The sequence below is a fragment of the Emiliania huxleyi genome (genome assembly GCF_000372725.1).
Source record: "Emiliania huxleyi CCMP1516 unplaced genomic scaffold EMIHUscaffold_75, whole genome shotgun sequence".
Lineage (NCBI taxonomy): Eukaryota > Haptophyta > Isochrysidales > Noelaerhabdaceae > Emiliania > Emiliania huxleyi.
Window position 1 is genome coordinate 161,643 of NW_005196379.1, and position 15,754 is coordinate 177,396.

A 15,754-nucleotide genomic window follows, 5' to 3' on the forward strand; every position below is an offset into this window, starting at 1 on the left:
AAGAGTCAAGTGCTCAAGGTAGGCGCACCGGTGAAGAACAGCTTCCAGGCTCGTACAAGAAGTCCCCACGCACTACGGGTTTCCTCGCTGCCCAACGCGGCCAAAAGATTGATTGATTGATGGGAAGTCGAAACACAGTTCGTCCAACGTCTGGGACACCAACGCGGTATGGGTGGACGCTAGACGGGCGATGACGGTCACACAGGAGCGACACACAGAACCACAAGACAGGACACTCAGCCAAACTGACTGCCACACATCCTAAAGGATATCCACCTCGAGAACCTCGACGAGTTGTACCCACCGCAACGATAGCTGAATCCTCCAGCTCTTGGCTCCACTCGCTGATGTTTGAGGAGGGGAGGAGGGGTCCTGGGGCGGAGTCCCGGAGGGCGGGCCCCTCCGCCTGGTTGACGGCGGGCGGCCAGACGCGCGCTGTCTGCTTGAGCGCCTGCAGGTGCCTGCGGTGGCGCGGCAGGAGGAGGGTGGGCGGCGGCAGCGACCTCAGGTCCTGCCGCTGCTGCTGCGAAGGAGGGGCGCACCGCACGCTGAAGTTGGACACGCCGATGGCGCGCGTGAGGCCTTGCGCGGCAGGTAGCAGCGGTCAGTACGGGGAGGGTGCGGAGCGACCTCGCGACCCTGGTGCGCGGAGGGTGCGGGGGTGCGTGTGGCGCGCCTTGCTCAAGGGCGTCCTCCATCGCACGCCACGTCTCGGCGCGCAGCGCGGGAAGCGCATCCTCCTCGTGGCCGGCGGCGGCGTAGTGGAAGGGGCCGTGCGCCGCGATCTCGTCCTTCCGCCGGTTCATCGTCCTCCACGCGGGGCCCGGCCAGTGCATCAGCCAGAGGTCCACCTGCGCAAGCTGCAGCCGGCGGAGGCTCGTCTTGAGGCAGGCGAGCGAGGGCTCGTAGCCGTGGAACTTGCGCCAGTGCTTGGTCGTCACAAAGACCTCCTCGCGAGTGACCTCGCCCGCCTCCAGCGCGGCGGCGAGGGCCGCACCCGTCTCCGGCTCCGTCTTCTCTCCGCCGTAGATGTAGGCCGAGTCGAGCGCGCGGTAGCCGAGCCGCAGCGCGGTCCGGACGGCGGCGCGCGCGTTCGAGAGCTTGTAAGTGCCAAAGCCAACCCACGGCATCGAGACTGCCGGCGCCGTACCCTGCTGCGGGAGCTGCACGGTGGACGACAGCTCTACGAGGCCTCCCTGCGAGCTTGAGCTGGCCGCCGGCGCGGCGGCAGAGCCGGCGGCGGCGGCGGCGGCGGCGGCGTCGGTGTGGGTGGTGGCGGCGGCGGCGACGTCCGAAGCGTCCGAGGAAGCGGCGGCGGCGTCCTGCGCGACCAAGGTCTCGCGCGAGCGCTTGGTCATCGTGCGACCCGGGCAATGCTGGCAAGAATTCTTGCTCTCGCTCACGCACTTGATGGTCGATTCCGCATGGGGCAGCACACTGGCACGACAAGGGACTCCATACCCGAAAGAAAGAGAGGGGAGCTCGCAGGAGAGGTGACGAGTGAACTACAGGTAGTGGGGAAGGCAGCCTCGATTGCCATACAGACATGGGTGCGAAACAACGACAAGCAAGACCAAGGCACGGGCAGAGGAACGAGAGAAGAGCATAGGGTGGATAAAGCGCCTGTTCACGGCATGGAGGGTGAGCCACGCCGAACGCGCTGAACGTAGAGCCGAACGGGAGGAAGCTGGGGAAGACGACTCTCTGAGGAGGAAGAACCAGTGGAAATCCCGCCGTCAGCTGTCACGATGCACCCGAAGGGGATCCCAGCGCCAGCATCTTCCGTGAAGGCACAAAGTGTCCGAAGAGAGAGTGGACCTGAGCAACGATATGACTTGGCGGCAAATGGTCGCAGTGGGAGTCAGAAGAGTCGTCCTTGCGCGAGGAGAGCTCGATAACCTCGAGGGGCCAGGATATGCTGCGAGGAGGGCAGAGTTGCACCGAGAGGCGAGGGCAAGGGATCGGCAGGCAGCGGCGTCGTCGCAGGACGAGGCAGAGGAGAGCGACGCGACAGAGGAAGAAGCGACAAGAGAAAGAACGACGAGAGTGGGAAGACCGCGAGGTGGCATGAAGGTTGCAGCGAGAATCGGCGAGGGACTGCGAAGAGAGATAGGAAGAGGCAGACGCCCAAGGGTGGGGCGGACGATAACGCGACTGCAACCCCCGTTTGGTAAAAATCCCAATGGGGAGGCGGGGTCGCCGTCCTCGCATGCCTCCCTTGGGTTGTCTGGTTTCTTACAATCCCCCCACGCCAAGGGAAGAAAGAAAGAAAGCAGGCCAACATCAACGGAGGGATGGGAGGACGGCACGCCGCCACCACACAGGGATTTTAAGGAGTGGTGGTAACCCTTGGCGCTTGGGCGTCTGCCTCTCGTCAGGGCCTTCGCCAGGTCTTGGACACAACAGCGATGATGATGCCGACTTAGTGCGGGGAGGGTCGGTGAGCACTCACTCACTAGGGGGGGCGCCGCAGCGCGCAGGGCCGGGGCACTGGCCACGGCCTCTTGCCGACCACTAGAAGGCGGCCCACCCACTACGCGCACTAACTTAGTGGGGGCGGGGTGGCGGGAGGCACTCACCCACTTGCCACTAGCCCGCTCGCTGGCGGCCCACTCACTTACGCACACTAAGTTAGTGCGCGTAGTAGCCGGGCTCGCCTCTAAGAGCACTGCGAGCGGACCACTCCCAGCTCTCGGCCGGCCCGAGGCACTCACCTCCACGCACTAAGGCTGGAGGCACTCACTTTCGCACACTAAGTTAGTGCGCGTAGTGTCCCGGCCTCCGACCACGACTCCCGGGAGCACTTGACCTGCCTCGGCGCACCACTAGGCCTCGTACAGCTCACAGTACACAGACTAACTTGCGTCGACTTAGTTCGCCGCAGGGCCCGGGACCACTCACCCACTAGGTAGGTAGGTAGAAAGGTGAAGAACAGCCAGGCACGGACTGGACACCAACGCGGTATGGGTGGACGCTAGACAGATGATGACGACACGCTACGGCAATCGCTGCTCTTCACACGACCTGGCGAATGCTCCTGGCCTCTTTCTATCTCCCTTCGCGGCCCTCGCCGATTCTCGCTGCAACCTTCATGCCACCTCGCGGTCTTCCCACTCTCGTCGTTCTCCCTCCTGTCGCTTCCTCCTGTGCGTACGGAGCACTTGGAGCACTTGGAGTGCAGTTATTAGCCTCACATCCAGGGCCGGGGAGCTGAGAAGCGCACCCAGCGGGCCGGATGATCGGGATCGGGTTACGGGCAAGAGAGCCCTAGCCCTGTGGGGGGTGCGCGTTCGCAGGGCCATAACATGGGTCTCCGAGGGCGTACGGCAGCGCTCCGGGTTTCCCTCAGCGGCGGAATTTTTCCCTCGCGCTTCCTTGGCCCCCCCTAGCAGCAAAAAAAATAAAATATTCTTACCTTCAAGCCCCCCTCCGAGACTAGGGACAGTCACCACATAGCAGCAGACCGCACCCCCTCCGCTACTCGGAGCTAGTGGACACGAGTCACGACACTAACTAGTGATACGAGAATACGCACCGCCCCTACGCAATACCTTATTATAATACAAGAATACGAGAATACGCAGCCGCGAGACGCCTAGGGAAAATTCTTTCTTTTACAAGACGTCATACGGAGAGGATTCCAAGCGCCGAGCACGGCCACAGGGTTCCGGCTCCTACCCAGATAGGGGGTCTGTTTACCATGACTCGCACCAAAACGCCCTACCTACCTACCTATTGCGGGCGCCAATCGCCAGGCTCCGTGCCTCACCTACCTACCTATTCCCAGGCCGCGCAGCGAAGCGAAAAAATACCCGTGAGCCCTCTGTGAATAGGCTCCCAGCGCCCGCCGCGCGCCGGCTTGTACCGCGGTGCCGTCCCGGGCGCCGCCACCGCGGGCGCCGCCGCCGCACCCGTCTCGGCTGGCGTCCCAGCCGCAGGCGACTCGCCTGGCATCCCCGTTCGCGGCTAAACGCGCCTCTCCCGCGCAAGCGAAGCGGTTTTTTACCCCCCCCCCCCCCACCACCACCACCACCGCCACCTACCTACCTATTGCGGGGCCCTCTGGGGCGGTCAAAACCGGACCTACCTACCTATTGCATAGGGTCCAAGTGCAGACCCCCTATCTGGGTAGGAGCCGGAACCCAGTGGGCTGAGACTGTGTACTGCGGCGCCAGAATGACAGCCTCCGACCCCGCCGACGCCTACAGAACGCTCAGCTGCATCCAAGGCTTCGACAGCTTCAAGCTCACCAGGCGCTCCAGCGCCGACGAAATCCAGCGGGCGTTTGCTGCCCAGCGGCTGATCTGGCATCCCGACAAGAACCCAGGCGACGCCGTCGCGCGTGAGACCTACGCCACGATGCAACGCGCGCACGCGATACTCATGGACCCCGAGCAGCGGCGGCTGCACGACGAGCAGCTTGCGGCGATACCATTATCTGTCCCCAGCGCCGCCGCCGCCGCCCCTTCTGCTGAGGCGAGCAAGGCTGCAGCGCGGCAGCTGCCGCCTGATTGGCTGGGTCCGGCGCCGCGGTCGGCGCGCCCGTTCGCGTACGTCGACAGCACGCCTCAGCCCAGCACTCCCGCTGCGCTGGCCGGCGTGCGGCGCGGGGACGCCCTCGTCCGGATTGGAGAGGCGGCGCACCTCCGAGACGTGCAGGGCGTGCTGGAGGGTCAGCGGCTGCTGCCGGTGCCGGCCCTGGTGATCGAGGCGTCGGGAGGCTTCGTCAAGAAGTGGATCGTGCCTCACTCCTGGGACCCAGACACGCCCGGATCGCTGCTGGGGTGACGCGACGCCACTGCGAGGCAGCTCCGGCCCGCGAGACCGCTGCCAACCCCCTGGCTGGCCCTTGTCGGGTAGGTGCCAGCTTGCAGACAGCTGCCCGGCGGACCTCGCCGAGATGCACCCCGCAATGGCGGACGCGCGAGAGCGGGCCGCCGAGGCGCGCGCCCGCCGGCTTCGGTCCGAGGGTGGCGAGGAGGGCGAGGAGGGCGAGGAGGGCGAGGAGGGCGAGGAGGGCGCAGGAGGCGTGCGGAGCGCCGGCCAAGGCGCGAGAGGCTGCCTCTTCGCGTCGTCCGCGCTCGGCCTGCTGCTCGCCGCCTCCGCCATCGGCCTGCCGCTCGCCTCGTTCGACCTCAAGCCGAAGCAGCTCCTCGCACTGCCTGGCATCGACTGCGCCGCGCTGCTCGACAACGCCACCCTGCCTCCCCCGCACCCGCAGCTCTCGCACCGAACATCGCGGACAAGGATCACACCGGAGCTGCAGTGGGTCCTCAATCAGCTACCGCTGCCGCCGCCGCCGCCGCCGCCTCCGCTGCCGCCACCTCCGCGCCCGCACCCGCCTCTGCCGTCGCCTCTGCCCCGCCCGCCGCAGCCTCTGCTCCCGCCCCCAGACCCCCACTCGCCGCCGCCGCCCTCCGCCCCGCCGCCGCCCGCCCAGCCGCCCGCCCTGGACACGCCCCAGCCCGCTGTGCCCCCCGGCACCGCCCGGCGCGGGCTCGGCGCGCTTGCCGCTCCTCAAGCCGCTCCTCAAGCCGCTCCGGACCCGCCTGCCGCGGCGCCCGACCCGGGGGCCGTCGCGGTGCGAGACGGAGTCCGAGGCCCCTTCTGCTCGCGCGCCGGCGCGGCGCCAGCACGAGTCCGAGCCTCGGTCCTGCACCTCGCCGTAGGCATTCTCTTTGCGAGCGGAGTGGTGCTGCTCCTCTCGGCGTGCGGGCTCGCCCTCTCCTGCTCGCCGCCCGGGCAGTGCCGCGGCGTGATCGGAGGTGTTCGCCCCGCCCTCGCGCACACCCGCCCCCTGCTCCCCGCCTCCGTTCCCCCCGTCGCTGGAAGCCCCCCCTCCATCTCCAGGCATCTACCTCGTGTGCGGCCTGCCCACCCTCGTCCTCCTCATCTTCGTGTCGGCCATCGCCTTCGCCCTGCGAGAGCAGGCCTCCACCCCCCTGCCTTGCCGCCTTCTCCCGCCCTCCCGCCCTCTCCCCTCCCTTCCCCCCCCCCTCTCCCGCCCCTCTCCTGCCCTCTCCAGACCTCTCCAGACCTCTCCCGCCCCTCTCCCGCCCTCCGCCCGGACCAGCGGACCGCGGCTCGCTCAAGCGCACGACGCCCCCCCCCCCCACCCACCCCACACACACACACACACACCCCGCCCCACCCCCTCGCCCCAGGCGGATGCGATCGTCTCGCGGTACTGGACGTGCCTCGTCCGGCTCAACGACGCGCACCGGCTCGTCGACCTGCCCGACCCTTACCGCCACGTCGAGGCGGCCGCCGCCCTCACGACCACCTCCTCCCTCTTGCTCGGCTGCGGCATGGTGAGCGTGTGCAGGCTGGTCGGCTTGCGCGCCGTCGCTCGCCACGCCGTCCTCGTCATCGCCTTGGGCACCGGCCTGCTCGGCGCCGCCCTGGTCGCCCTCGGCGTCGTCCTCATCTTCGCCACGGACGTCGCCACCGTGTACTTTGACTGGGCCCTCGTCGCCCTCGGCGCTGCCACCTTCGGTCGCGCGCCCCCTCTCTCCGCCGCCCCGATGCCGCAACGCCCTCTCACCCCGCCGCCCGTGCGGCTGCAGGCGTCTCTCTCCTCGGCGTCTTCGGCTCGAAGCACGAGTCGCCACCTCTCCTCCGCGCCTACGCCTCCGTCCTCCTCCTCCTCCTCCTCTCCCTGATCGGCGCCGCGGCGGCGCTGTCGTCGCTGGGCGAGGCGCGGATCGACGCGTGGATGGAGGAGCACTGGGAGCGCATCGAGGCGACCACGCTCGTCGTGCGGAAGGACCAGTTCGAGGCGCTGCTCGCAGACCACGTCGCCGCCCTCCTCACGCTCCTCGCGTGCCTCGTCCTCGTGCTCACCTTCGACCTCCTGCTGGTCTGGGTGCTGCAGTGCTCCGCAACCTCCCGCCATCGGCGCCTCAGGGGCGAAGACGTCGAGCGCAAGCCCCTGAGAGCGAGCAATGGCGCCGGTGTTGAGCTCGAGGCGGTGGCGCCATGAGTTCTGCTGCCCTCTACATCCCAGCGTGCTGCAACTCTTCCGATTACGAACACCGCAGATTACAGTTTGTACGGTAGTGTGGCGCGTGTCCAGACGACGCACTCCTTAGCCCTCTAGATCCTAGTATTGCGCGTGCTCTTTTTATTCAAACAGAATCAGGAGCTCTTCACCCAGCGTGCGCAGCGTGTGTGTGCTTGCAAGATGCCAGCAAGATGCAACCGAGAACCGTTGCAGTTTTTTTTCGTCCCCGGGGGCACTCCTCAAACACAAAATGCTGAATGCGCAACGTCTTCGAGCCACCGCGCTCTAAGCCACGCTCTCCTCAAATGCCAGCTGTGGCGGCCCACCCCTCGAGCGCATGTAGCCGTAGTTCGAGGGCCGGCAAGGATGGTGTGATGTCGGCAAATGCCTCCAGGGCCCGCAAGCGCTGCACTGGGGTGCTAGGACGGTCCACAGGAGGATCCAGTCCCAAGCGCTTCTCCAGCGCCTCGAGGCGATCCGCGTAAGAGTGCGTGTGCGAGGCCCCGGCCTCCGACTTTGCGGCAAGTGCCAACGCGTGTGCCCCCGCGTAGGTGTACGACTGAGGCGCAGACCCGTGGACTCCTCCGGGATCGCGTGCTGCAGGGGCTGGGAGCAGTTCCCGGTGGCGTGGCGGCGTGGAGGAAGGGGGCGAGATGTGGGCTGGGGGAGACGGCGGGTTCGCGTCGGAGGCTGCGGCCGTGCGGTCGCTGATCAGTTCTGGTCGCAAGAACTCCTCCTTCTCTGGATGCGCGTTGAATCGCGAAAAGGAAAAGTCAGTGGCGTAGATGGAGCTGACCTCGTACATCGCTGCGTTGCCTTCTATCGCACCCTCTGCCATCGCGCTCGTGGTGAAGCGGCCTGACCTTGGGTACCAGTCTCGCTTGCCATTCAGCGGCTTGGCAGAAGAGAAGGACTGCCCAAAGATGCCGTGAGGGAGGTTACGTGCCGCATAGTCGCCCTTCAGGTTGAAGCTAAAGTCGAGCCGGTGTGAGGGGCCCTCAATCGCTTTCGTCGGAAGCGCGCGCACAGCGACGCTCCAGTTTCGACCGGAGAAGGTTGCGCTCGACATTTGCACCGCCATGCTGAGGTCTTCACAGCGCTTGGACCCGCCCTTGCCTAGCTTGAAGTGCCGGCCGTCGCAGCTGCCGTTGACCACCTTCCAGCCCCAGTTGTCGTCGTTCAGCTCGGCCGCCCAAAAGGAGACGAAACAGAGCTTGTTTTGGCGCTCGCCGTGGGTAGGAGCCGGAACCCAGCGGCACGACGCGAAGCGGCTTGGAGTGCACGCCCCGCTCGTGCCTGCTGCTCGCCGGCCACCCGCTCTCGACGAAGTCGGGAGCCACCGATGATGACCGCCCCCCAGGGAGCCTCGTCATCCGCCGACATCACAATCCAGGAGGTGTACGAGTTCCTCTCCGACCTGCCCGGCCAGGAGACGCCGCGCGGAGCATGCGCAACCGCAGCCCTGAGCCGCAATTCGTCCATGGACTCGGTGCACGCGTCGCTCGTCGCCCAGGCTGCGGCACAGCAGCTGAGCGGCGGAGTTGGTGCATCGCCTATGATCGTACCCGTCTCGGTCGTGTCGTCGTCTGAACCCTCCTTCGACATGGGAGGCCTCGGAGGCAGTAGCAGCAGCGGCGGTGGCACTGGCGACACCAGCGGCGATGCGAGCGGTGCGAGTGGCGATGTCGGCGGCGGCGGCGACGACGACGACGCCCCCTCCATCTCTGCGGCAGGGGCCAGCTGCGCGGGCAGCCCCGTAGCAGCCGCGACTGGCAGCCCCCTCGCCGGCGCTGCCACGGCGCCCGACGAAGCGGGTGAGAGCTCGGCGGGGTCGGCGCTGGCGACACAGACCTCTGCAGCTCCGCAGCTGCAGCAGGCGCGACTACCAGAACCGGAGCCGCAGCTGCAGCAGCCGCAGCTACCTCAGCCACCTCAGCCGGAGCTGCAGCAGCTGGAGCCGATGGCTGTGGAGGTGCAGCCGATAGCTGTCGACGGATGCTACGGAGTCGTGGCAGACGCACCGATGGCTCCAGCTCCGGAAGCGATGGCTCCAGCTCCAGCGAGCGGCGGCGCGGGGTCGAGCAGCGGCGCGGCGGCGAGCGGCAGCGCCGACTCCTCGCAGAGGAGAGCCTCTCCTAGATGCGCCGCACGTGTCCCTCCCCGCCTCCCCGCCTCCCCTCCCCCCCTCCTCCTCTCCTCCCCTCCTCCCCTCGCCCGCCCTCCCCGCCGCAGCTGCGCACATGGACCGCTCTTCTCACCGAGCCGTCTCGCCGCTGCCACAGGCGCCCAGGCCGGGGACGAGGCCGCGGCGGCGGCGGCGGCGGCGGGCGGCGCGGGCGCGGTGGCGACGACGAGAAAGCGCGGCAGCACATGTGTACGTGGCCAAACTGCGGGAAGGTCCGCTCGCTCCTCCATGCCCCCCACCCCGCCGCCCCTCCCCTCAGCTTGACGGCTGCGCCACCGGGCGGGGCAGGCGTTTGGCTCCAAGTGGGGCCTCGGGCGCCACTACCGCATCCACACGGGCGACAAGCCGTGGGTCTGCACGGTCGAGGGGTGACCACGCACCCCACCCCTCCCGCCTGCCTCCCGCCTGCCTCCCGCCCCCCGAGGAGGCTCGCGCGCGCCTCGCGCCGCCCCCGCCCCCGAGCCCGTGCCCGCCGCTCCCCCGAGGTGCGACAAGCGCTTCGTCGACCGGACGCTGCTGCAGCGGCACATGAACACCCACTCGAACGAGCGCCCCTTCGTCTGCCCTCGGCGCGGCTGCGGCAAGCGCCTCTGCCTTCTCTGCCCCTCCCCAGCCGCCTCGCGCCCGCCTGTAGTCCCGGCTGCCGCAAGGCCTTCAAGGTCAATAAGCACCTCGAGTACCACCTGCGGCTGCACGACAAGCCAGACTCGTTCGCGTGCGACATCGACGGCTGCGAGAAGCACTTTGCGACGCCCTCCTCTCTGCGGATGCACCGCCTCCTCGAGCACGGCCGGCCGGGCGACGAGTCTGCCGCGGAGCAGCAGCTGCGCGCCGCCAACCAGACCGTCGCCGACACGCTCGACAAGAGCAGGACACAGCTCGCGGAGGCGACTTCCTAGACACCTCCTAGACACTTCCTAGACACTTCCTAGACACTTCCTAGACACTTCCTAGACACTTCCTAGACACTTCCTAGACACTTCCTAGACACTTCCTAGACACTTCCTAGACACTTCCTAGACACTTCCTAGACACTTCCTAGACACAGCTCGCGGAGGCGCGGCCGCCGCCCCATCGCCCGCCGCCCCACCACCCCACCGCCCGCCCGTCGCACTTGCCATGCACACGTCTGCTACACGTGCTCTACACGCCCGCAGGTCCAGGCGGCGGTCAAGGCGGCGACTGCCGAGTCTCGGCAGCAGAAGGAGGTTGCCAAGATGCGCGAGCAGTTGATGGAGGCCCTTCAGAACGAGCACTCCCTCCTCGCCGACGCGCTGGCAGGCAGCGGCGGCGACGCGGGCAGCGCCACAGACGGCTCGGACGGCTCCTCGCTGATGAGCAGCGGCGTGGACGCCGCCCTCGCTAGCCTCTACCACTCTAGCGCGAGCGGCAGCAACGGCCTGAGCGTCAACCTGTCCATGCCCGCCGTCCTCGCCCTAAACGCCCTCAGCGGCGGCGACGACGGCAGTGCCATCGCGTGTGGCGATGGCACGCGAGCAGGGTGGTAGGTCGGCCTGCTTTTGAGGCTCCGTAGTCATCATCTTGATCATCGCTTCGAGGTAATCATCGCGTGTTGGCCTCGCTGCGACCGTGTCCACATGTGAGTTCCGTCTCGATGAAAGCCAGCCTGCGCGAGATGAGTCATGAGATGTTTCATCATTCACATGTTTGCGTCTACTCACACGTAAACTCATCAAAACTGACGAGGATCCGAGGCGTCCCCCCGGACCCCGGTACGCACGTGCACGGAGGCGGACGGAGTCCGGAGAGACGGAACGAGACGGAACTCCGCCCGCGCGACGGCGGCGAGAACCCGGGCGCACCACGATGGAGTTCGAGTTGGAGAGCCGAGAGAGGTCGGTGCAGAGTTGAGGCGAGAGAAAGAGACCTGGAGAGAGAATAGAGGACTCGGCAACTCGCGCACCGCTATCCGCTCTCTCCAGAGAGTCCGCGCGAACCTCGATATTGCACAACCGGGAGAGATTTTTTTAACGTGTGATATAAGATTTTGAGGGGTTACACAGCATACAAGTTTGAGCCGCGATATCCGATAACTCCACAACGCACAAGCTGGAGCTACGAATTTCGAGTACTGTCCTGCCCCAGGCTATTACCTATTTTACGCTTATTCCGATCAAACGACTCACCTTTTCACGCTTCAGCAAAGCTTGCCAGTCTCGAGCTCAACAATGCTCGCACACGACGGGTCGCGCTTCAGGGCCTCGAGCTGCCGCTTCGCGCCTCGCCTCCGACAAAATGTGGTGCACGCAATCAGCAACAACACCCCGACAGCCCAAGCGAGAACGCTCTGGTTGGGCGACTGTGCCATCTGCCCCGAAGCGACGCCGGCGCCGGATCGCTCCGGCCGCACCCCTCGCACCCGCGCGGCCGACGCCGCGGCCCTCCACTCAAACACGTCGGGCGCCGACCTCAAGCCGCGCAAGCCGCCGCCGCGGGCGGAGGGCCCGCCCTCGACGCTCAGCCCGAGGCAGCCGGCGGCGGGGCTGCACAGCTCGCCGATCCCCGCCGCCTGGATCGCCTGCAGCGCGCGGTCGCCGCTCCTCCGCCTGCGGGCGGCAGCCAGCTCTGCCGTGGCGGAAAGCGGCAGCGGCAGCGCCTCGAGCGAGCCTCCGACAAGCGCCTCCTCTGCCGCAAGGAGTGGGCTCCCCTCCGGCACGTAGACGACCTGCAGCGGCGCGACGGCAGCCTGCGGGGAGAGGTAGGCGGCAGGCGGGGAGAGAGGCAACGCCGCCGCCCACCCGCCGCCGAGTTGCTGGCAGCGCCACGCCGCGAGGCTGCCGTAGTACGCCCTGCTCATGCCCACGTCGAGCATGTGCAGCATGCCGCCTGAGGGGGAAGAGGGGGGCGGCTCTGCGGCGCTGCACCCCGCCCGAGCGGGCAGTGGGGCACGAGTCACCGCAGCGAGGCAGCGGCTGGGAGTGGTCCGGCACGATAGTGTGGCCGACGACCATGCGCCACGCGCCGACGGCCTGCAGCGTCGCGCGCAGCGGGCTGCACACCTCCGCCTCTGCTCCCTTGCTGAACCCGCGGTACCTGCGACGCGCGGTTGTTGGGTGGGCACGGGCGGGAGGTGGGGTGCGGTGCCGCGGCTTCGATCGCCACAGCGGCCCGTCGTCGCCCGTCAAGTCGGCATAGGGCCGACTCCTCGCCTGAGTGAGGCTGCTCGAGGTGGCTCGAAGGCGGGGCGGGTAGCTTGGGAGAGAGGGGAAGCTGGGGAGAGAGGGGCAGCTGGGAGAGAGGCAGCTGGGAGAGAGGCAGCTGGGAGAGAGGCAGCTGGGAGAGAGGCAGCTGGGAGAGAGGCAACTGGGAGAGAGGCAGCTGGGAGAGAGGCAGCTGGGAGAGAGGCAGCTGGGAGAGAGGGGCAGCTGGGAGAGAGGCAGCTGGGAGAGAGGCAGCTGGGAGAGAGGCAGCTGGGAGAGAGGCAGCTGGGAGAGAGGCAGCTGGGAGAGAGGCAGCTGGGAGAGAGGCAGCTGGGAGAGAGGCAGCTGGGAGAGAGGCAGCTGGGAGAGAGGCAGCTGGGAGAGAGGCAGCTGGGAGAGAGGCAGCTGGGAGAGAGGCAGCTGGGAGAGAGGCAGCTGGGAGAGAGGCAGCTGGGAGAGAGGCAGCTGGGAGAGAGGCAGCTGGGAGAGAGGCAGCTGGGAGAGAGGGGCAGCTGGGAGAGAGGCAGCTGGGAGAGAGGCAGCTGGGAGAGAGGCAGCTGGGAGAGAGGCAGCTGGGAGAGAGGCAGCTGGGAGAGAGGCAGCTGGGAGAGAGGCAGCTGGGAGAGAGGCAGCTGGGAGAGAGGCCCGCCTGCCCGAGGGCGAGCCTCATCCGCTCATTGAGAGCGTCGAGCGCTGCGGCGGCAGTCGAAGCCTACACTTGCAGCGAGGGCGTTGGAGGGGCGCCGCTTGCCCACCACTGTACCAGGCTCGCGGGCGGCCGCGCCGTGCCAGACTGCCTCAGGTGGTCGAGAAGGTGGTGGAGCCGCAGGCCCGCATGGACAAACAGAGTGCGGCAGGCGCCCTCGCCCGCCACAACCGCCGCCTCGTGACCTCGGAGCTCGGCCCCGATCGCACCCGCCTCGGGATCAAACATCTCCGACCAAGTCTCGCGACCGGTGCTTTGCAGCTCGGCCTCGTTCACGTAGCGGAAGTCACCTTCCAGGTTGAGCGCCTCGTGATTGCCGAGCAATGTGACGACGCGCCCGCCCGCCTGCGCAGCCTGCCGTCGCAGGGTTCTGAAGAGCTCGAGCACCTTCAGCGAGTCAGGACCGCGGTCGACCAGGTCGCCCGTCTGTACCAGAGTCGCGTTGCCGCCTGCCCACGACCCATCGGCCGCGATGAGCCCGCAGAGGCGAAGCGCAGCGATTGCCTGATCATAGTCGCCGTGCAGATCGGCGATAGCGTAGACCATGAGTGGGCTCGCACTGATTTCGCCCCGGCCCGGGGCGCCGCTCAGACAAAGCACAACCCCGTCTCACGCGAAATCCACTTGCGGTACCCAGGCGAAAGAAGAAAACGCAGCGACATGAGCGATCCCACGACAGCGTCTGTGGCAGTGGGGACTACACGTGATCCGTACACTGTGATGAGTGAAGGGAGGTGGTTGGAGGTTGGAGGTCGGAGGAGGCCGCCCATCCGCGGAACTAGGGTCTAGGCGGCACGGGCACCCCCAGTAAGAGACAGGTATACTACACACACACAACAGGCTTTGCCAACAACAATCAAAACAGCAGAAAGCCACGGTCCGCAGAATGACACCGCGCACAGCGTGCGCCGGTTGCCTTCCGTGCCAACCCCTGCGCGCACAACCACTGATGCGCGCACGAGAGAGCGCCACTATGCTTTACGTACATGAATTCGGCTCCCGCGCCGCCCGTAGGCAGCGCCTCGCGCCGCCGCCTCCTTCCGGCCCGGCGCTGTGAGGACGCCGGAGGGTGCTCGGGCAACGTTGCTCCACTAGATGCCGCCGAGCAGGTACTCTTTGATGGCGAAGCCGGTGGCCAAAAGAAGCACGACGGCGGCGGGCGTCAGGAAGCCCGCCTGCGGCGCGGCAGATGGCCCCGCGACGAGTGCCTCGTAGTCAGACTTGCAGGACTCGATCTCACCGGCGTTCTCTGCATCAACGATGCACTCTCCGAGCGAAGCTGCGGGCCCCATCAGGGCGGCCCGAGAATCCATCTCGCTCAGCGGCGGGGCCGGCCCGCGGCTGACGGGGATCTTGGGGATGGCGTCCGAAGCGAAGCAAGCGTCCGCCTCCGCCTCACTCTCGGAAGAGACGATGCACTCTTCAACGTCAGCCATGGTCTGGCGCTGCAGTTGGACGGCCAGCATTCGCGGGCGGCCAGTGGCCCGAGGGCCCGAGAGGGCGCTGCTGAAAATAATGAGCGCTGCCGCTGCCATACCCGAGGCAATCTTCTTGATAGCCGAGTTGCGTCACGCGTTGTTCACTTTATTTTTTTGATTTAGCAAAAAGAAAGAAAGAAAAAATGTATTATCCTAACGGTGTGGGGGCGCGGAGGGCTTGTTGGCGAGCCAAAATGGTGTTTTCCGAGGCGCTGCGCTAGGCTCAGAGCGAGTTCGCGCTGCGCTAGGCTCAGACGGCGAGTTCGCGCTGCGCTAGGCTCACAGATGCGAGTGCGCTGCGATAGAAGAAAAAACAGGGTCGAAACGACAACCGAAGGGAGGACTGTGTAGTGTAATCATGTGTCAAGAATCACGTGCTGCTGCTGCTGCTGCTACTGCTGCTGGCCTGCTGCTGCGCGGCGAGCGCCGTCGCCGAGGCGGGCCTCGGCGGAGAGCGCGATTATGCGGCCTTTTCCGCGACCCGCACAAAGAAGAGGCGCCCTCCGTCAGCCTCGACCTGCCACCGGCTCGCGTCGACCGACCCGGCCGCGTGCCACACCTCCACAGCCCAGTGCGCCAGCCCGCAGAAGTTGCCCTCCTCGATGCCCCATCCCGTGGGCCACGCGGCCAAAGCGGTGCCGAGAGGCGGCGGCGGCGCCGCGGTCGCCTCGAGACGCGCCGCGACGGCGTCAAAGGCGATCCGCCTCGCGCCCGTCGCGGCCGCCTCGGCCAGCAGCGCCTCCCCGGCCAGCCGCGGGAGGTCGCCCTCCGTCTCGAACCAGCACGACGAGCGGCCGTCGGCGCACGCCTCGTCCCACGCCTTGAGCTGGCGGACAAAGGCCGCCAAGCTCTTGAGGCCGGGCGAGGGCGCGGCGGGCGACGGGGCAAGGGAGCAGCCGGGCGAGGAGAGGTAGGAGGTGCTCGCCGGCGAGCGCTCCCGCGCCTGCGAAGGGGCAAGGCCTGAGGGCGGGCGGGCGGTCGGGCGGGCGGGCGCGGGTGGGGGGGATAAACGCTGCGCCGCCAAAGGAACCAGCGACACTGGCCGCGGCTCGTCGCCACGCGCCGGCTCGGAAGAGGGGCTGTCGGCGGCGAAGCAGAGTGGCACGCCTCGCCGCTCGAGCCGCCGACAGCCCCCCTCCTCGACGTGACGGCCGCTCCCGGAGCCGGCCGGTGCGCCCCTGACCCACGCCCCCTCTCGCACCCCTCCGACCCCCCCTGCTC

At 67.4% G+C, this 15,754-nt stretch overlaps 7 protein-coding genes across 7 annotated transcripts in view; 4 read left to right on the forward strand and 3 right to left on the reverse strand.

Moving 5' to 3' along the window:
* EMIHUDRAFT_453168 (hypothetical protein) overlaps positions 1-1,360 on the reverse strand; it is a gene marked incomplete at both ends in the record, with an annotated part of 2,566 nt that extends 1,206 nt beyond the window's left edge. The window contains 3 exons of the mRNA XM_005760513.1: positions 305-461; positions 543-582; positions 677-1,360. Coding sequence (XP_005760570.1) covers positions 305-461; positions 543-582; positions 677-1,360 — 881 coding nt within the window. The remainder of the gene's footprint in view (positions 1-304; positions 462-542; positions 583-676) is intronic.
* Positions 1,361-4,230: 2,870 nt separating this feature from the next.
* EMIHUDRAFT_48840 (chaperone protein DnaJ) lies at positions 4,231-4,416 on the forward strand (the record flags this gene model as incomplete). Its single annotated transcript, XM_005760514.1, has 1 exon — positions 4,231-4,416. A coding segment is annotated over one exon (186 nt), but the record flags the coding sequence as incomplete, so codon positions are not given.
* Positions 4,417-6,263: 1,847 nt separating this feature from the next.
* On the forward strand, positions 6,264-7,147 carry EMIHUDRAFT_438373 (hypothetical protein). Its single transcript, XM_005760515.1, has 2 exons — positions 6,264-6,495; positions 6,567-7,147. The coding sequence occupies exons 1-2, from the start codon at positions 6,309-6,311 to the stop codon at positions 6,980-6,982; spliced, it is 603 nt and encodes a 200-aa protein (XP_005760572.1). The 5' UTR covers positions 6,264-6,308; the 3' UTR covers positions 6,983-7,147.
* Positions 7,148-9,373: 2,226 nt separating this feature from the next.
* EMIHUDRAFT_217700 (hypothetical protein) lies at positions 9,374-10,696 on the forward strand (the record flags this gene model as incomplete). Its single annotated transcript, XM_005760516.1, has 4 exons — positions 9,374-9,400; positions 9,477-9,539; positions 9,684-9,746; positions 10,364-10,696. 4 exons carry the CDS (start codon positions 9,374-9,376, stop codon positions 10,694-10,696), a joined length of 486 nt encoding a protein of 161 aa, XP_005760573.1.
* Positions 10,697-13,337: 2,641 nt separating this feature from the next.
* EMIHUDRAFT_47965 (hypothetical protein) lies at positions 13,338-13,598 on the reverse strand (the record flags this gene model as incomplete). The annotated part of the gene is made up of 1 exon (XM_005760517.1): positions 13,338-13,598. A coding segment is annotated over one exon (261 nt), but the record flags the coding sequence as incomplete, so codon positions are not given.
* Positions 13,599-13,858: 260 nt separating this feature from the next.
* EMIHUDRAFT_358971 (hypothetical protein) lies at positions 13,859-14,607 on the reverse strand (the record flags this gene model as incomplete). The annotated part of the gene is made up of 1 exon (XM_005760518.1): positions 13,859-14,607. A coding segment is annotated over exon 1 (434 nt), but the record flags the coding sequence as incomplete, so codon positions are not given.
* Positions 14,608-14,790: 183 nt separating this feature from the next.
* EMIHUDRAFT_438383 (hypothetical protein) lies at positions 14,791-15,752 on the forward strand. Its single transcript, XM_005760519.1, has 2 exons — positions 14,791-15,476; positions 15,641-15,752. Exons 1-2 carry the CDS (start codon positions 14,892-14,894, stop codon positions 15,713-15,715), a joined length of 660 nt encoding a protein of 219 aa, XP_005760576.1. The 5' UTR covers positions 14,791-14,891; the 3' UTR covers positions 15,716-15,752.
* The last annotated feature ends 2 nt before the right edge of the window (positions 15,753-15,754 follow it).

Excerpts from the sequence above, each read along its gene's own strand:
- EMIHUDRAFT_438373 (XM_005760515.1), top strand. The coding sequence starts at position 6,309 with ATGGTGAGCGTGTGCAGGCTGGTCGGCTTGCGCGCCGTCGCTCGCCAC. Across the intron at positions 6,496-6,566 it reads CCTCGGCGCTGCCACCTTCG|GCGTCTCTCTCCTCGGCGTC; the intron begins GTCGCGCGCCCC and ends GTGCGGCTGCAG.
- EMIHUDRAFT_438383 (XM_005760519.1), top strand. The coding sequence starts at position 14,892 with ATGTGTCAAGAATCACGTGCTGCTGCTGCTGCTGCTACTGCTGCTGGC. Across the intron at positions 15,477-15,640 it reads GCCGGCGAGCGCTCCCGCGC|CTCGCCGCTCGAGCCGCCGA; the intron begins CTGCGAAGGGGC and ends AGAGTGGCACGC.